The sequence below is a fragment of the Antennarius striatus genome, chromosome 11 (genome assembly GCF_040054535.1).
Source record: "Antennarius striatus isolate MH-2024 chromosome 11, ASM4005453v1, whole genome shotgun sequence".
NCBI classification, from domain to species: Eukaryota; Metazoa; Chordata; class Actinopteri; order Lophiiformes; family Antennariidae; genus Antennarius; species Antennarius striatus.
Genome location: NC_090786.1, coordinates 6418497 through 6437500, shown reverse-complemented (window position 1 = coordinate 6437500; position 19004 = coordinate 6418497). Strand labels below are relative to the sequence as shown.

The window sequence follows — 19004 nt, the reverse complement described above, 5'->3', positions numbered from 1 at the left end:
TTGTTCTTCCATGCTGGCATGTGGAGGAGGGTGGCTCCCTGAGAACTTGCAGCTGCTTGGGGTGTTTACAAAATTACAGACACTGGGAGGAATACATTTGCTGCAATTATCATTTGCTCACACGCAAGCCATGAAAGAGGCATAATATTTTTCACAGTTAGCTTTGCACCAGAGTTATTAGGTTTACATGAGGATGCAGAGCTTTTAGGGCATATTGTTCGAGACCGCAACACTTGCAGGAAATGGATTTTGTCGCAGGAATATTCCCCAGCCTCCACACATGGAGCTAAGCTGCTCATCTTTTGGTTCACGGTTACGGTCCCATCTTCTTTTAGAATTTAAGTGCTTTGTAGAGAGTATAGGTCAACGGCACCAGCTATGGTGCTTATGTCCAATGCAGCGAGTCAGGCAGAGAAAAACAGCAGTGCACAGTTCACCCTTGCATCTGAGAGAAGCTGTGCATCTCTTTTTAAATTGAATATATAATTTACATGGTGTGATCTGTACATTTACGCATAAATAATTATGAGAACTCTGCGTTCAGCACACTGGAGCAAAACATGAGGTTAGAAAGTCAACTCAGCTAACTCGCACTTCAGGACTTTTTCCATTCACTGCAGATGAACTGTTGAACTGGTGAACTATGTTGTCCTCTTGCTCTCTACTCTCAAGTATTCAACTTAAATAGTGAGCTTTAAGAACCTTATTCCATCTATACTATAACAGAGTAGGACTGTGAAAAAATGAGGGGTGAAAGAAAAAGAAGGGTACTCTAGATTGCCCTTCATCACTTTTTCTTGCACTTCTGTCTCTACCAGCGGTACTTCAAATCAGTCTGCACGATGGGAATGCAAAGAATATAAGATTCAGTGTATCTGGAGATAGGTAAATCACTTTAACAATTAATTTAAGTACAACAAATAAAAGTAGATTGTAATAATTTCTCTCACTGCAGGGACGGATTTAGAAAAGATGCAAATGCACAAGGAAACTTATTTTTCCACGGAGGACCAGCCATCACGGATCAATACAGAATCTTATGCCTCCATAACAAGCCCTCCTTTAAACAGATGTACTCTGCAACACAAATAGATCTCAGGAAATCCTCCTCCAATCCCAGAGAACATGATCTGTGTTTTGGCTTGAAGTTGAGAGACACCTGAGCTCGAGGCAGTTAAAGTCCTGTTTAGGCTGATGTTGGCTATAAATCATAGAGTTCTGATTCTGAGGTTTGAAAAGGGTTGAAAAAATGGAAGATCCATATAAGGTGCTGAACTATGTTCCCTAGAAAATACTTAAGCTTGATATTTCCTCCCAGGATTCCTCTATGAGAACACCTTCTTTTCTTGATGACATATTATCTCATCAGATCTCTCTCTAACTAAAGCACTGGATGATATTCCTCATTTTGAATATCAGTATCTCAAAAACAAAACTTTGCAACATGATGCAGCCAAAGCTGTTCCCAAATGACTCAAAATGGTGTCTAATATTAAATTTGAATCGGTCAGTTTTTATTCCTGCATGGATTGGAGTGGATTATGTAGCCTTCCCTCTCAGCTATCAAACTATAAATATTTTTTAAGATGGTGGAACACAGCCTTTAAAGGGAGAAGTGGTTTCCAGCCTTGCAATAAATTTTACTACTCCAACAAATAAGAGAAACTATAGACCACTAAAGCTACCAAAACATCACATATCAAAATATGTGATCAGTTTCTACTGAGCCAAAGTCTTGTGGTCAATCGGTTATTCTCAGGGGAAGGTTAAATACCAGAGACAATATAACTGACTTATTTGTGTTGCATCAAATCATTTTCTGTTTGAACTCCCTGCGTTTAACGCAGAAGTTATGCTCCAAGTGTTTAAAACAACACTCCTCCGGCCTTTCTGAATGCATCTTTGGACCTCTATGTTTTATTTGTCCATCTATTCTAGTCTGTTTATTTATTTATCAGTTTCTCTGCTTGTCTCTCTGTCTAAGCTTCATCATCAGTCAGTAATATGAGCCCACCTGTATAATATAAATATTATTTGTGACACGCACTCAGAAAGAAACACAGATTCTGTATCAGTATCTCCGGTTTGCAGACGGTTTGCAGACAGAGCTCAATAATGGAATTAAACTGGTCTGGACTCTGCTAAATCTGATGCGGACTGACTTAGTTAGCACACAAACAGACACACACACACACACACACACACACACACACACACACACACACACACACACACACACACACACACACACACACACACACACACACACACACACACACACACACATTGTTGCACTTGCAAACAGAGAAGATAAATAATTGCAGAGTTGACAGAAAACTTAGATATTCATTAAAACATTTAAATTCTCTTAATTATCCCGGTTAAAATAATACTGATTCAACCGCTAACAGTAAGAATAATAATGTATTTGTCCTCCAGCGCCTCAAGGAGCTGAAGCAGAGGGAATTTTACAGAGCGCTGGCCTGCAGGAGGCAGAGGAGACGCAAGGAGGAGAAGAAAGAGGAGAGACTACTGAAGCAGCTCCACAAGCATGACGAGAAGAGGACAGGAGACTGGTGAGTGACGTTCACTCCTTTTACAATCCAGGATTTCAGAGGTAGACTCAGGAGTGGAAAGTAATTAAGTACATTTCCTCGGGCACTTCGGTAAAATCTTGTATACTTGATTACCACTTTACTGAAATGCCTTCATGAGTGATTCTTCTCCACTACATGTGTAAGAGGAATAATGTACTGCATTATATTTGCTTGATAATTATTGTATTAAGCAGTAGTAATCGTGTAAGAACGCATACTGTGCAGTACGTTATAATTTTATAACAGTCACAACCATTAGTATTCTAATTTATCATGCTTATACATTTTCCTGATCATATATTATACTATATTAAATATATCTTAAATGCATGACTTATTTCCAACTGTGTATTTGTTCAGTGTCACATTTGCACTATGGGAGATGTGAAATAATTAATATTTCATGCATTTTAATGTGATTATAATTTTCTTGAAAATCTGTTCATAGTCGTTTCTTTGAAGAAAATTCAGCATTATGATATTGTATTATGTTGTAACAACAGTAACACTTTGGTGATGTGATATTTGCCTCTTCATTATGGTTGACTCTCTCAGGACTGGGCAGAATCCATCACCGGAGCGATCACAGCACTATTACATTACATTGTAGTTGCAGTTTACTTTATATTAACATGGATTTGATGAATTATTTAGCAGAGTTAATAATGAAATTAAATCTATTTTATCTCTGTTAAAACATGTGTACAGATAACGTGACTAAATGTGTAACAGATCGATAATGATTGATTTATATGCAGTAACAAAAATTATGAGAAGTCGTGTCCAATGAATGATCTCTTACTAGATGAATTCAGATGAGTCCTAAATAAAACAGCTGGAGATTATTTCCAAAATGATAGCATTTTAATAAAGAATCTGAGCTCTTAAAGTTCAGAATGACAACGATCAAACCTTTAACAATGGATCAAATGCATGATGTGATAATGATGATAGAATTATTATTACAGTTTATTACACAATATATAGGCAGGGGTTTATTTTCCACTCAATTCAACCAGTTTTCTACTGAGGAAAAAAAAAAGGGACAGATAAACTGAATGCACACCAACTCGGCACCAGACAGCAGAGAAAGTTAACACCCAGCTGGAGCCCATCGTAGAGCTTTTAACAGCTAGAGAGCCAGATAATTTTCTGAAGAGTAGGTGGTGATGAAAACAGAGGAAAAAAGAACATTACACTTACATTCATACTTTTATTTATACTGAAAGGTCTGTGTCATGTTTGCGTGTCACCTTAAAGCCTGTAGTTATATTGGCTTTTGCGGCTGTGAGGCGTCTTCTAACTTTTGCTTCCTCGCTCTCCACTAGATTAATTTTTTTTCTTGGCCCTTGGCTCTCAATAAGGTCAGCATCACACTGAAGTGGCTCCTCAGAGTGATGATGGATCTTTCACCTCTTCTTTCCTCAGAGACTTAGAGTTATACTACAAATCCCATCTCCGCGGTGGATAACTTTAGTTCCCACAAGCTTTACTAACAAGCTTTACTAATGTCATTAATGGTGAGTGATGGATCTCAAAAGTTGAACATCAGGTGGCAGAAATTTGTCTTAGGACTTGCCTTAGGGTATTAAACTACAAAGAATATCTTATTAAAAATATGTTAAAAATATCCTAGTAAAAAAAACAAACAAACAAAACCTTTATGATAATTTACAGAGAGATTCAGAAAAACACAATGTGGATTTATGCTTCCTGCTGAAAAATACGATCTGACATGCTACTAAACAGAGAATTGGGTTTCTCAAAATACAAATGCTAAATTTGAGGTCAGTGATGCAAGTCAAAATCTGACACCCACACAAAAAAGCCTGTGGATCTGTGCCAGGAAGTGGTCCCTGAAGGTGCAATCAAACATCCACATCTCTTAAATTCCAACATGAAAGTTAGAATTTAATAAAGATCTACTTGCTGACCTCTTAGACAAATATTGATGCACTGAATGGTATGTGCTTCACAGTACGGTGGAAACAAGACAAGAAAAACAGACATCAGTAACTAGCTCCTTGGTTACGATCAGCTTTGGCACAGCAACCTCTTCAGTCAATCTTCCTGTGCTTAATAGGGATAATCAGCAAGGCTATAAAGTGTTTCTGACACACCACCTTTCAATCACGTCGTGCAGCTGAAGCCTCTCGCTGTAAAGAAAGTCGTGTATCGGTATCAGCTGTCACTGCCATTTTCTGATTCGCAACAATGCAGTTTGGCTCCTGGCACTCGGGCACAGAGAGGAAAAGCGTGGCTAAATTGATTTTCAGCTGGATTTCAGCTCCACTCTCCTCTCACCCTCTCCACTGCCTGCCTCCTCATTTCCTCTTCTTTTTCATCTTTTAAATCTCTCCTCTTTGTTCTTTACTCTTTTCTTTTGTCATTTAAACCCATCCATCCATTCATCCATCCATCCATCCATCCATCCATCCATCCATCCATCATTTGATTCATTCTTTTCCTATTTCCTCTTTTCCTCTCATCCTTCCTTCTCCTCTACCCACACTTTACATTTCTTCCCTCTCATCCTCCTCTATCCTTATTTATTCATTTCCACTCCTTTAATCTTTCACCCTTTCACTCCAATCTTTATCTTTTCACCTTTGTTTTTCATTGTTTTCTCTTCCTGTCTCCCTTTCTCTTGCCCATCCATCCCATTCACATGTGGTTTTATCCTTTCCATGTCTCCTTGCTTCGTGGCATGTTGCCAATCATTTTCTCATTCTTTCATATTTATTTCTTCCTTTCCCTTCCTCACTCGTCAGTGCTCCAGGTTCTGGTCCCATGTTCCGGTCGACCACGGTGGCGGTTGAACCAGCAAACCCGACCAGACCACACTTTGTGCAGAACTGGGCTGACATTCATACAAGTAGCAGCACAGTGGGAACAAGTAAGCGCTCTGATCTGTTTAAAAGGCATGTACTCAGCTGCTTCAATAATTTATGAGCATGTGTTTGGTTTTGGTGATGGAGATGTCACGCTATTGATACTGAGGGATTAAACAGAGTGTGATCTTCTGCAGGAATACGGATCTTTATTCCTGTGACAGCAGACTTTATAAAAAGAATAAAAGAAATTAGCAAGTAAGAAATCTTTATCATATGAAGCTAATTTCAAGCTTATGCTTGCCTTTGGTGAACTTTGTCAAATCCTGGCCAAAGCCAAACTACGGTGACATCTCTATAATCTATAATCTCTAGAATAAAGGAAGCTATTGTGCAGAAGGCACATCATCCATAGTGTTTACATACAAAATACTTTCCTTTAATGTGCATTTAGTTTCAGTCAGTGCTAAGAATCCCATATGTAGCATTAGGCATAGCCTCCTTGAGTCAAAGAGCTCAGTCATCTTCTTTTTAATAGCACACATCCTATAAAGTCATCAACACTGATAACCGTCGGCAAGAGATGGTCGGTCTTTGTTACAAACAGAATAACAGGGTTGGAGTAGTGATTAGACAGCAATAGAAACAGCTTGTGATGATACGGAGACTCATCCTCCATTGCTTGCCTGGAAACACAATTTTAGTGAAGTATTATACTGTTTACATCTATAATATGAAAACAAAAACTTATTATAGTGCAGTTTATAAAAGGTTATTACATGCACCTAGTTTTAACTAATACATGTTTTGTCTTCCGCTTTGTTCTCTCTGATGGTAGACGCTCAATGAACTAGAGGGCAGATGAACAGCATCACAAAGTGTATTCTCCATTGAAATGGAATCTAAATTAGTTGAAGTAAGAACTTTAGCACAAAATTCATTACAAGGCTGTAATGGTTGGCTGCGTTAGTTTTAGTTAGTTGTTCCCATGAAATCAGTGCATGAATATTCAGTTCTAAGAATGGCTTTGGAAAAAAATATGCTGTAGTTAAATTTGGCATTCTGTCTGAATTTATTCAGATTCCGGCAATGACATCAGTTCCCTTTCATTTCAATCCCATCTCAATCCCTTCAAAAACTGACAGATGAAGCAGCATGGCCGCCTCTCATGTCCAAAATGGAAATATAAGAATAGATGTCACACATTAGAATAAAACCCTTAATCTTAATTTCCAACCCATTTCTCAGGAAGCAGCACATTCATCTCTTATGTTTTCTCATAAGTCCATCCTACACCTATAAATCATATTTGGATGTTTAAATCAACAAAAGAGCAATTGGGAAGTTCCAATATGCTGAATGAATGCATAAGCAGCCTGACTGTATGTTAAAAATGAAAGGTATTCTCCTAATATATATCCTTTCCATGCTGCTCTTTTCTGTCAGGTTACACAGATAATCCTGTTATGTTTTTACATTTAAATGTGACCAGTCTTAGCTGCTGTAATCCTTTCTGCTCTCCCAATATCTAGAGCCTCAGTCCCAGTTGATCCAGCCCTTCTTTTCTCGGGACCATGCACTGGAGACCAGACCCCTGAGCGACACACAATGGGCATATGATCAAATGGACAAAAGCAAAACCCCTCCTTCAGAATCCTGTATCCTCAAGACCCAAGATGACTGCAGTAACCTGACATCTGCGCCCATTATATCCAGCGCCACCTATGAAAGCAAGAATATCGACACTTCTACCAAAAACAACTACTTAAAAAAGATTCCTTGGACTCATCATTATTTTAGCAAACCCATTACGGCCAATAAGGCCCCAATGACTGCCTCTAACGCCACCACTAATCACTCCATTTTCAACAAAAAAGTTGCCAATGTTAGTCAGAGCATAGGTAGCATCACCACCACCACCACCACCTCGGATATGATGGATCACAGCATCACCAGTAGCAGAGCCTTGTGTGCGCCAGCTGAAGCCTCAGAACTCCAGTTCATTCCCAACAGAGTCCGCCCTGTGTCCTTCTCACTGCCTAAAAGGAGCTGTGTCCTCCTCCACCAATCAGCTGCTGTCTTTATCCAAGCAGGACGTGGCTCTACCTTGTCAGGGAAGCAAGAAGGTGTGACATTGCAAGAAAGAGTTAAAGATCTGGGGGGGAAAGTTGGTGATCAGCAGATCAGATCTCAAGTATCTACAGACTTACAGAGCGATGGCAGGGATTCGTGGGACACTGGAAACCAGTGCAGTGTGGACAGTAAAACCGTAATCCAGCACTCAATGGCTGGAGCCAGTATGTCTACTGAGAGGGGAACTAGAGCCCAGGTCTCCTTATGTAATGACAACAGGGCTGGAACTCAAGTTGGTAGTGAGCCTGACGCTCCTGTTTCTTTACACAATGAAATACCAGCACTAACCATTCCTGACAGTGGATGCACAGTTGTTCCTGAAGAATTAGTTGGGAGAGACAATGAACCTAAAACCGATGATGACATTTACAATCAAGAAAAGTTGAGATTGACAGACCAACAGAATTTAAATGAGACCAAAGAGTCTTTAATCCAAACACAGGCCAAAGAATCCAACTCCTCTCCATCAAATTGGGCTAAAGAGACAAACTTTTTGCCTCCAAGTCGTCCCAAAGAACCATTTTGTCCTGTCCTGAACCGAGACGGTAGCAGGGTCCTTCTCTGGCCGTCAGAGATGTTAAGCTACACCAAAACATCGCCCGCCATCTCCTACAGCATCAACCCCCTACTATATGACTTCAGAGCACATAACAGGGCCAAAGAAGGGGGCGAGGGAAAAAAAGGAGAGCTAGAGCAAGAGAGAGACAGAATAAAGCCATCTGTGATCAAACAACCCGACTGCCAACAGAGCCAGGAAGTTATGGAAGGACGAAGGGAAGGGAGTGTACATGAAAAGGAAGGAGAGGATGAAGGAGGACAGGCAGGTAATCCTGTGGAATTTGTAGACCATTGTAGCCCCAGCAATGCAGTTCCCGACCGCTGTGGCTGCCGTGAAAGCACTTTAAAATTTGTTCCCGATTCCACAGAATGCCACCTTGCGCCGACACAAGACCTTCAAAAAACAGGGAGGACGAGGGGGAGGAGGAAGAGGAAAGGAGGGGTGAGAAGAGGAATGAAGAAGAGGGGGAGGAGAAAAACGAGAAAGGAGACAGATAGGGGAGGAAGAAATATAATAAGTGGTCTGTCTGAGAATCACATGTTTGAAGAGAGACAAGAGAAGTTGAAAAGAGAGGGCACGGGAAAAGGGGACAGGAGAGAAACGGGGCTATTAAGTAATCTTGCAGCTCATCGACTTGTAGGAGGAAAAGAAAAGAGGATGAGGGTAGAAGGGAGAAGTATAAAACAAGATCAGACAGAACGAGAGAGGGCGTGTAGAAATGACAAGACGAAAGGAGAGCTATTGAGTAATCGTCCCGTGAATCAGTGTAATCGGTGTAACCAGCTGTGTCTGCAGGTGAAAAGGGAGGCCAGCCAGTGTCAATCCCAGCAATCAGGCTCCGGGTGGGGCCAGGGACTCGGAAAGCTCCTCTGCAGGGGTGCAGCATGTAACTCAATGATTAGCCCCGTCCCTGGCTCGGTTATATGGATGCCATGCTGTCCTGCAATTACGCCCGACCCAGCTCAGAATGACAGAGAGATTGGGGAGATAAACAAAACAACCGAAGCAGGGAAGACTGAAGGGCAGACAGATGAGGAGCAAAGGAATCTGAGGAAGTCAGAGATAACGGCTGCTCATGGTGCTCAAGAAAACGTGTGTAATCTGGTGATTAGCAGTGTGTCTTTTCCCTGTAGAGAAACAGTGCATGAACCAGAAATTTGTCTTGTTCCTACAAGTCATAGGGAACCAGCATGCGATCCAGCGATTAGTCTTGTCCCTGTTCCCTTTAGAGAAACAACATGTAATCAAAAACAAACAATACCTGCAGGACACAGCAATCAGATGTTGGGCCCAGCCCCATGCTGCTCTGCACAACAGATGGAAACACAACCGAGAATTAGATCAGCTTGTGCAGACGTGACCTTGTCCGGTGTTGCAATTTCACAGGAAGTGATGTCAACAAGAGCAGTAACAGCTGGAGAAAGGAAGAAGAAATTGTCAAAGGATAGGGAAATAGAGAGAAGGAAAAGAAGGGGAGAGAAACAGACAAAGGGAGTTGCCTGTGTGCAGAGACAGGAAAAAGCTTGCGTTGGGTTGATTACTAACCCGAGTATAGATGAGTCATGTATACAAAACCCCACAACGGTGCTTAAACTCAACAGCAACAAGACTGGGACACTTTTGGATAATCATGTGAGTTGCAACACAAATGATTGCAGTTCAGAAGGAAATAGGACTGAGAAAAACACTGATTGTCACCTTCACAGCGCAACAAATCATCCTCCGTTTCACGAAAGAAACAAAAGTGACGAAACCATTTATTGTAACACGACAGAAAAACAGAGTAATTACGGCCTCTGTATAGATGGTGGAGGTATCAACTGTAGTGCTGAGGCCTACAGTAAGTGCAGCTCTGATCCTTCAGGAAGTGAGGAAAAGGGAAAGTGCTGGACTGATAAACCTTTCAATAACAATCTCACCTGTAACACACCAGGTGACCGCAGTCAGTCGAATGAAACGTGCAACAGGGATGAGAACCGTGATGATTCCAGCATCCGGAGCGCTCCACTAGACAATCCGAGATGTGACAAAGAGTGCCATTCTACCGATCAAGCGGACATTGATGAACCGACTTGTAACACCGCGGACACACCTGTGGATTTACCATCAGACGACTGCTTTGCCTGCAGCGCTAATGATGCCCAAGCTGACCGCTGTCAATGTAAAAATAAGCAAAAAGGGAATGAAAAAAACGGGATTGAGAGAGCTGAAGATCAGAGCCATGTTTGTGGGCATGAAAGTAACATTTGTAATTGTAAGAGCAGCGACATATGCATATATAGCCATACAGATGACAAAGGTGGCCACAAGCAGGAGGATAGCACCAAACCGCAGAATTATTCATCACACAAAAATATCATCTCTGAATCAGCTATTGATCATAGAATGCCCAAGGGTATTGATCAGAGCTGCAGACATGGCCGTGATGATATTGACAAAACTCGTTGTGATCACTTTATCAGTAATCATGTCACTGTTTGCAAGCACTGTACTAATGTTGCTGATGAGAGGGAGACAAAAGAGCTTTTGTGTGTACATACGGAGCACAGAGAGGAGGAAAGAGATGCTGAGAAGGAAAGAAAGGAAGAGGAGAAGCAGATGGATTGGATAAAGGTCAAGGAAAAACAAAAGGAGTGGGAGAGGGACTGGGTGAGGAGAAAAGAGAGAGAGAATGAGGGCAGGAAGAGAAGGAAGGTCCGAGATTTTGATCATCTTTACCCAGAAAAGAGGCCTTCTTTTCCTCACACCCTCCCTCCACATTGCATTCCCCTCCATGCTCCTCTCCTCCTCCCACCTCCACTCACTTCTTCTTCCTCCTCTTTCTCCTTGCATCACACTATCATCCAGCATCACCTCTCCCTCCTCCCTCCTCCTCCGTTGCACCTCCCGGTCCATTCATACCCTCACTTTCTCCCCTCTTTCTCCCCACATCTTTCACCTCTCAGTCTAAATCCAGCTCCTGCTCCTGCACCACCTCCCCCTCTTCCTCCATCTTTCTACGCCTCATCCCCCATCCCTCTTCTGGATGCACCTGGTCCGTATCCCTTAGCAGCAGCATTTCACCCCATGCAGGGTCACCACCAATCTCTGTATCCCCCACCCCATCCTGCAGTGTTGCCTTTACAGATGTTCTAAAAAAAAATGTAAAAATATAGACACATGTGAGGACCAAGGGGTTGTCTGGTGGAATACATTTTATCTGTTTACTCACAACAGCAGTGCAATGCAATGGGTAACTATTTCCTATGGACTTAAATGGGTTTTTTTTTTTTTTTACCAATCCTGCTTTCCAAACCTCGAGCAACCCCATCACCTCATTCATACACTGCAAGAAATGACTTACACATCTGAAAGAACATGACTAATTATTTTCATCAGTTGCCATCCTGCTGAATATGAGCCTCAGGTGTGCAGCCAGTGGAGTTGTGGCAGGGATACACAGATGGACACATTCCCCTCAGCGTAAATCAGTCAATGCTCCTGTTTTGCATTAAAACCAAGGAGTTCCTAGTTTATAGCATGTGGGAAAGTACAAATTGTAGCTTTAAAAGACAAATCTTTCATTTTTGGGTCTCAAGTATCGTCAATAAATGGAGGATTCTTCTTTGGATGAAATTTAAATGTTTGTTTTTTTCCTTTGACTTCAAGCTGGTAAATTCCTGTTTGTCACAGCCTGGGTTCTAAGAACAGTGTGAACTGTTTTCTAGTCCATCTTTCACATGGGAGAGTTGATTCCATCCCTCTAGCTAACACAGTTGAATGGAGACAGATCCTGTTCAAATTGATGCCAAATTGCGAAGGTGTCATAATTTCAACAAAGACATAACAACAACCATTTCACCAGAATGCAGTAATACAGGGTGCTGTGTGTATCATCCTAAAGACACCGTGACTTTCTGTAAGTCAACCAATGCCAGAAAAATAAGATTTACACACTAAGATCATCAAACTACATTTTAGAAAGCTGAAATAACAGCTTTTCTCATTCTTTAGCTGAGTACAGCATCAGAAAGTCAGTCAAAACCTTGTTGTTGCCATACTTGGCAAAATACAAAGTAAACAGGAAGATTTTTCTTTTTTTAAACCCATTTAGGTTAATTTGCATGTGATGGGACCAGAGCCAGCAGCATCGACTTTAGATTAACGCTGGATAAAAATAAAGAAATCTGCGAGAAGCTGCTGTAAGTTGGAAAAAAAAGAAATTGATGACGATGGTGGAAAAATAATCTTCAGAAACACCTCAGTAATATAAGAATTTTTTTTTTGTTTTCTCGTTGGCAGTGGGATTTTATAGTGGGAGTTTGATGGACGTCCAATGAGGCGACTATCATTTTCTGTCAGTACAAAACAGAAAGCTACACTGATTTGTGAAATACTGCCAGGAAAGACTGTAAAAATTACTGCAGTGGACAACTGGAAGTGGTGAGCAGTGTTTTAGTACTGCAATTGGACACAGTTTGTGTCTCATTGTGTCATACAGACCTTCAAGTGCTGTCATTAGAGTGTAAATTAAATCTCAGCAGTTTCTGGAGTGCATTTTTCCCTGTGAGACCGTCGCACATCAGATCAAAATGTTAAGTTTCGATATAAACCTTTGCCCTTTGTTTATGAATGATCGGCTGACCTTTACTCTTGATGCTTTTGTTGATTTTCTTCAATTACACTCCATTGCAGCTGCACTAAAAATACACTACTGAGGGAGATAACTTTACACTTGGTGACTCATTCAAGGAAACAAAAGCTAAACACACAGTGAGTGATTCAGCTCGTCATGTAACACACCCGGCTTCATAAATGCCTGTCCCTGAGAGCACTCGATTTGGAGATGAGCTGAGATGAATTGGATGTGAGGATTTGATTGTGAGACAATCTCTAAACAAGCATATTTTGATTAAATCTTCCTCTCCCTGTTGCCATTCATTGGATGCCTGCACAGTTGGACAGAAAAAGGCGACAAAGCTTCTCTGCATGTCACAAAATCATCTTTTCATTCATGTGTAAGATGCTCAAAGACTCTCTTCATAGAAGGGCTTTTCTATCAAAAAGCCCTCCGGGTGAACTATTTTCTTTAAAGCTAGGGTTCGGACAAAGCCACGAGTGAATAATTGTGGATATGTCCCCTTTTTTTTTTCAATGTTAACCCTCCATTGGTGTTGAAGTGCAGCACAGATACCTAACAATTAAGAAAAGTTGACTGCGCCACAGCCTTTCAGTCCAGAGAAACACTCCTGACAGCATGACAAACAGACTTTAAGAGGTGTGAAGAGCAGTAGAAGCAGCAAGGGAATTCGCTAACATCTTGTTTTTCTTGGGTGTTTCTTCTCACTCCTCTGGAGTCGAACATCTGGCTGCGATGACTTTGGGGCATAATTGGCAGCCTCTATCCATCTCAGAGACTATAGATTATTCTCATGCCGACAGCCATGACAAACAAAAGCAAATAAAAATACCCATGAAAATTAGACTATATGAAGCAGATTCATGGGTGAGTGCCAACTTGATTCCCACAAAGATTCTAAAGCAAACGCTGTAAAGCACTTTGTATGGATCATTTCCTACGTGCTGGTTGAGTATCACCGCTGCAGCCTGGTCCCTCCCAGAGGTTGTCTTTATTACTCTTACCAGTCGATCTCCAGAATGACGGGCATGTTGCCATGGTGACACCATGGCGCCCTGGGTGACACACTTGAAACCATTATTGCTGGAGGTATTTATGAACAAAGGAAGCAACATGAAAGTCATGACTTCGCTAAGGTATGAAATGCCAGGATCGTGTTTAGCATGTGCGAGCATCATGGTCCTTCCCTGTAACTCCGTACCAGATGGTGTGAAACAATGATCTCTCTGAACGTATGCATTTTATTTATAGTTGTGATAAAACTGTACATTAGAGAAGAAAAGAAGATGTTGTTTGATGTATTTTTGTAGAGAAACCTCTGTTGAATGGGGTCCAGTTTTTGTATCATGTATTCTGCTCCTATTTTAGCTAGAAATGAACTCCACACATACAATTTCTCCTCATAGCTTTTGTGCATATGTTCCTCAAATTCCAGACAATTGATTCATGCATTTAAAAGGCAAGATTCTGATAAAAATAATATTTGGGAAATTTTGTTGTGCAATAAAATCTCGGAAGACTCATATCCACAGATATTATTCCTGCTAATATAATAGACCTAGTAAGACCCATGACGATCTCTGAAAATAAGAATAAATCGATAGACTCGACATTTGTGTGTCTTGTTTGTGTGTCAATGTTTTCCTGAGAATCGCCTGAAACTGTCATCGGGAAGCATCGCCACATTCCTTTAATTTTCTCAAGCATTTGAAATAAAGCATTTTAAAATTAAACAGACTTCAGAGAAAAACAGATTTTAACCTGGGAAAAAAAAAAAAAAGTTGCTACCAAAGTGGCACACGCACTCCTTCAGTTCATCAGCTGCTTTGGGACTAAAACCATGTGTTATTGTGTGTGTTGGTTCGCACATGTCCGGAAGGCCCTGAGACAGCTGGGATTGTCACGTTCAATGACTAAATTAGCGTCAAAACTCAACATGTTCAACACCTGGGGCTTTGTGAATGTGAGCGCCTGACATGTGCGCAGTGCCGTGCGCAATGTGTGTGTGTGCGCGTGCGCGCGTGTGTGTGTGTGTGTGCCAAGTCAGGTTCACTTTATTATTGAATCAACACTTCTTAGTAATTTACTTTGGTGACCTTTAAAAACCAACAAGAAACCTTTCTGACAAAACCTTGGAACTTGGAATGTCTTTGTGTGGGTGTGCATGTGTGTGTGTGTGTGTGTGTGTGTGTGTGTGTGTGTGTGTGTGTGTGTGTGCGTGTGTGTGTGTGTGTGTGTGTGTGTGTGTGTGTGTGTGTGTGTGTGCGTGTGTGTGTGTGTGTGTGTGTGTGTGTGATCTTTCAGCACTGAACACATCACTCTCGCTCAGTCTTTGTGATTTCTTTTTCTTCAAACACTTTCCAGAAAGGTTGATGGATGCCTTGACTCAGGCAGGCACTTTATAGCCAATGAGTTAATAGAGTCGGTGGCACTCCAGACGCAATGCATTATGGTTTTCCTCCCTAACTTCAACCTCAAAAACATGTTAAGAAAACCTCAGTGGTGGCGTGGAGACAAAGTGCTTCAAAATCACATCCATTAATGAGCCATTATGGTGCCGTCGCTCTCTCCAGGCTTAACGAGAAACAAAATATGCTGAAACATTTATGTTTTCCTACAAGAGTAACTTTACAATGATTTATGTGTCAGAGGAGCTCAAAGGTAGACAGAAGGGGAAGCATCTCCTACGATTATTGATGACGGAAACAGATGGCAGAAGTAAATATCATTACATTTGAGAAGCAATGTTTAATTTGGAAGAAACAAAGACTGATTTGACACAAAGCATAAAGATGAATGTTTGCAATTCTGCAGACCTTTATGCAAACAAATGCAGCGACAAACAAGTTTTTATTGCAATTGTTTACAGTCATTTTTTAATTCTGCTGTCTTGTCCTTCTGTTTCCGTTGTTTCAGCATTAATATACGTTATGCTAGAACTTAATATTTCGCTTTCAGCTTATTTTCTTTTTAACTTTGACAAGCTGCAGGAATGTGGAACCCATGAATGCATCACAAGAATTGCTCCTTTACGCCCTTCAACAGTTGTCTTCATCAAACAGCGATGAAAATCACTATTAATAGAATAAGTTTGGTAAACCTCCAGATGAAGCTTTTGCTGCTTTTCTTTTCGTTTGGTGGGCTTAGGGTCTGTGAGAAAAGGACAACTTGTTAATCTCTTTATTGGTCCCAGATCAATAAAATGTGTTAAATCTTACAAAAACACAAAAAAGAGGCTGGGTAGTGGTCAGTGCATTTCCTGAAATGCTTAATTAAATTTTTTACAGGGTTTGGGGTTTTTTTGGATCACATTTATCCAGTAGTTACGCCATTATTGATCCGTGCTGAGGTAATGAAATATGCTGAGAAGGAAAACAATCAACTGCTTAATGAATTCTTAAAAGCGGACTTCCTATCGCCAAATAAAAATGACTTTTACAGATTATATAAAGAGCAGTGAGTTATCAGTAAAGCAGTGTATAATCTACACTTTGTAGGATCCTAAACATTTTATGGCAGCAATTTTCATGCGTCATCATTTCAGCTCTGATTTTAAGTTTCAACTTATGACAAGCAAAGAGCTTTAATTTTGCTACTGAAGTAAAATTTCTTGCTGATTGCCACTTTCATACAGTAACAATGCCAGCATCGGACTTGCATTGTGGTATTACGACATTAACTTCGGGGAAGTGGCAGATCTGTTATCTCCGAGACATTAATCTGCCTGTGTGCGGTGCACCAACACACACTGGTTTGTTGTTAATGGCTGTTCAGAATCGCCCGACATTTCCTTTCACAGGAAGTCAAGACTCAGAAAGCCCAAAAAAAAAACCACAGGGATGCAACAGAAAGCAATAACATTTGTTCTACGGTTTTTGATCTATCCTGCAACTGTGCAGAAATGGGTCATGGCTGCCAGAGAAGCATCAAGCATCTTGTAGTCGTCTGAGTCAGTGGAATCTCTGATGGGCCTTTTTCACCAGGCTGTCAACACCACTCTCCAATTTCAAAGCCGACAATATTTTAGTGCTGAGGAACAAAAAAAGTTTTTAGCCTCTCCACTTTTGTGCTCATTTGTGATGACTGACAGGATCTCACTCCTCACCTGAGAAAGCCGCTTCTTCTTCATTGTTGTGCCTGTTTAGGCGAAACAAAAGGTTTAGGATTGAATGTCTCTCCACTCCGCTTTCACCATTTACGACATCCGGTGATTCATCAACAATAACCTGCCCTGCTGTGGCAGTGTCTGTGAAATTTAACAACTTAACAGACTCATACTTGAAGACACAAACAGTTTAGGGAGAACAATAAAATAGCAGTGAGCAGAAGCAGCCTTAACAGCTGCCATTCTCGATAACTGAGTGTTCTTGACCATTGGTCCGCACAAATCTGAAGCCCAATTAGAGAGTCTTTCTCCGGTTCAGATTCAGACTTGCTGGGGGAACTGATTGATCTGACATTGAGCTTCAGACCAAAATTGGACAAATCATTGACAGGATCTTAATTTGGCCATGATCGACCAAAACCATTGCAATAAGGAAGCGTCTGGTAGCCGCCGGGCCCAGCTCAGGTTCATTCTCAGGGGTTCAAATACCACTTTTTATCACGTCCCGCAGTGTTCCATCCTGTGCGAAAGTCCTAGAAGAGGAAAGGGGAAATCAGATATCGAGGATAAAATCTTACAGTTTGTGTTTTTACAATGGAAAAGACTGAGAACCTGCTCAGCAACTGTGTGTTTTTCCTTTTTACACTTGATTTTGATTGCCCTGTTTAAAAATGAGCAGTTCCAAAAAAATATTTTTCTAAAAACATGTTTGGAAATAAGAAAAGTCATCTTATAATCAGAGGAGAGGAAGGAGGGAGTCTGTTTCCACTTCAACAGCCTTGAGCTTAAATATTTACACCTGTGTCAACAACTCATACACAGTGCATTCTACCTGTGAAGATGATCCTTTGCAGTTTCTTGCTGGCGCCACACAACCATGAAATGAAGACACCACAGATTGTCACGCCAAGAAATAACGTGTGTTTTAATCATAATTCAGCATTGTCAGCACAGGTGGCCATCACAGCGGCAGTGGAAGAAGAGGCGAAGCGATCACGATGGATGAAGCGAGGAGAGCTTCGTGTCGGTTCACCTTCAGCATCAGTCAGGAGCATCCGTCTGATGGAATGGAACGTGAATTTGTAGCCTGACAGTCGGAAGGTGTTCACTTATATGGCTTGGAGAAACATAGTCACTGCTTTTCTCCTGCAGTTTATTCTGAGATAATAACTACATCCATTCATGGGTTAAAAAAAAATAGTGATGATAAGATCTGTTTTTCCTTTGAGATTTTAATGACACATATCAGTTTAATAGTTCATGAAATTGCTAATTTGGATGGTTGGTAAAACCAGCATTAGGCTTGCTTGAAAGCACGCAGTCTCTTCATTCATTTCACATCTTCTCTTCTCACTTTATTTTAAAAGTGGTATTTGAATTTTCAATCTTCATGACATATTATTGCCTATTTAAGGTTGTTGCCTACCATTGGTTTAACATACATGTGCAACTGGATAAAAAGTGGCTAAATGGTCTCGATAGTAAGTCAAGGATGTGAATTACTGTAATTCTCTTCTCCTAATAAATAGTTTATAATGAATGAAAATAGCGATTAATTGACCCAAATAACACTTCAGCATCGCTCAAAAGGTGATTCTCCTTATAAATAGAAACATTTTGTTGTCGCTGGTCATAATTTGTTTTGTCACTCTTCGTGTCTCCATTTCTGAAATAAAAAACTAAACCTATAAATCATATTAAATTTAGTTGGCATGTACTGACTGTTATGGCAATTTATAACAAATACATCAAATTTCTATTACCAGTATTTTCTCAATTGCTTCAGCATAACTTAGTCAAATTTCTCTGCTAAATGCGATTATCCTGAAACCTTGAAATGATCACTGTGTTCCACCCCACGCTATCAGCTCCTCGATGTCTCCTCTGTTATTTATTGCATATATATGTGAGTAAAACCACATTGATCTTTTTTCTCTCTGTCACGTGTGATGAGACGTCTTCAGCGCATTTAAGTTTTTCCTTTGAGTTCATTTAATAAAATCTTTTCCTCATTCTAACTCTGTATTTTTTATTCATCTTAAATGCCAAACTTTTTTTTTTTTTTTGCCACCAGACTGATGTCACTGTATATGACTTTGTAAGCTGAATCCGAGCACAAGCTTTACAGATGACTCTCATCTAACTGTTCATGCATCAGCTT

At 40.7% G+C, this 19004-nt stretch overlaps 1 protein-coding gene across 1 annotated transcript in view; it reads left to right on the top strand.

The window, feature by feature from the left end:
- Nucleotides 1–14315, top strand: part of LOC137603293 (uncharacterized) — a 54019-nt gene extending 39704 nt beyond the window's left edge. The window contains exons 3-5 of the mRNA XM_068326553.1: nucleotides 2440–2576; nucleotides 5369–5493; nucleotides 6961–14315. Coding sequence (XP_068182654.1) covers nucleotides 2440–2576; nucleotides 5369–5493; nucleotides 6961–11255 — 4557 coding nt within the window. The 3' untranslated portion in view covers nucleotides 11256–14315. The remainder of the gene's footprint in view (nucleotides 1–2439; nucleotides 2577–5368; nucleotides 5494–6960) is intronic.
- The last annotated feature ends 4689 nt before the right edge of the window (nucleotides 14316–19004 follow it).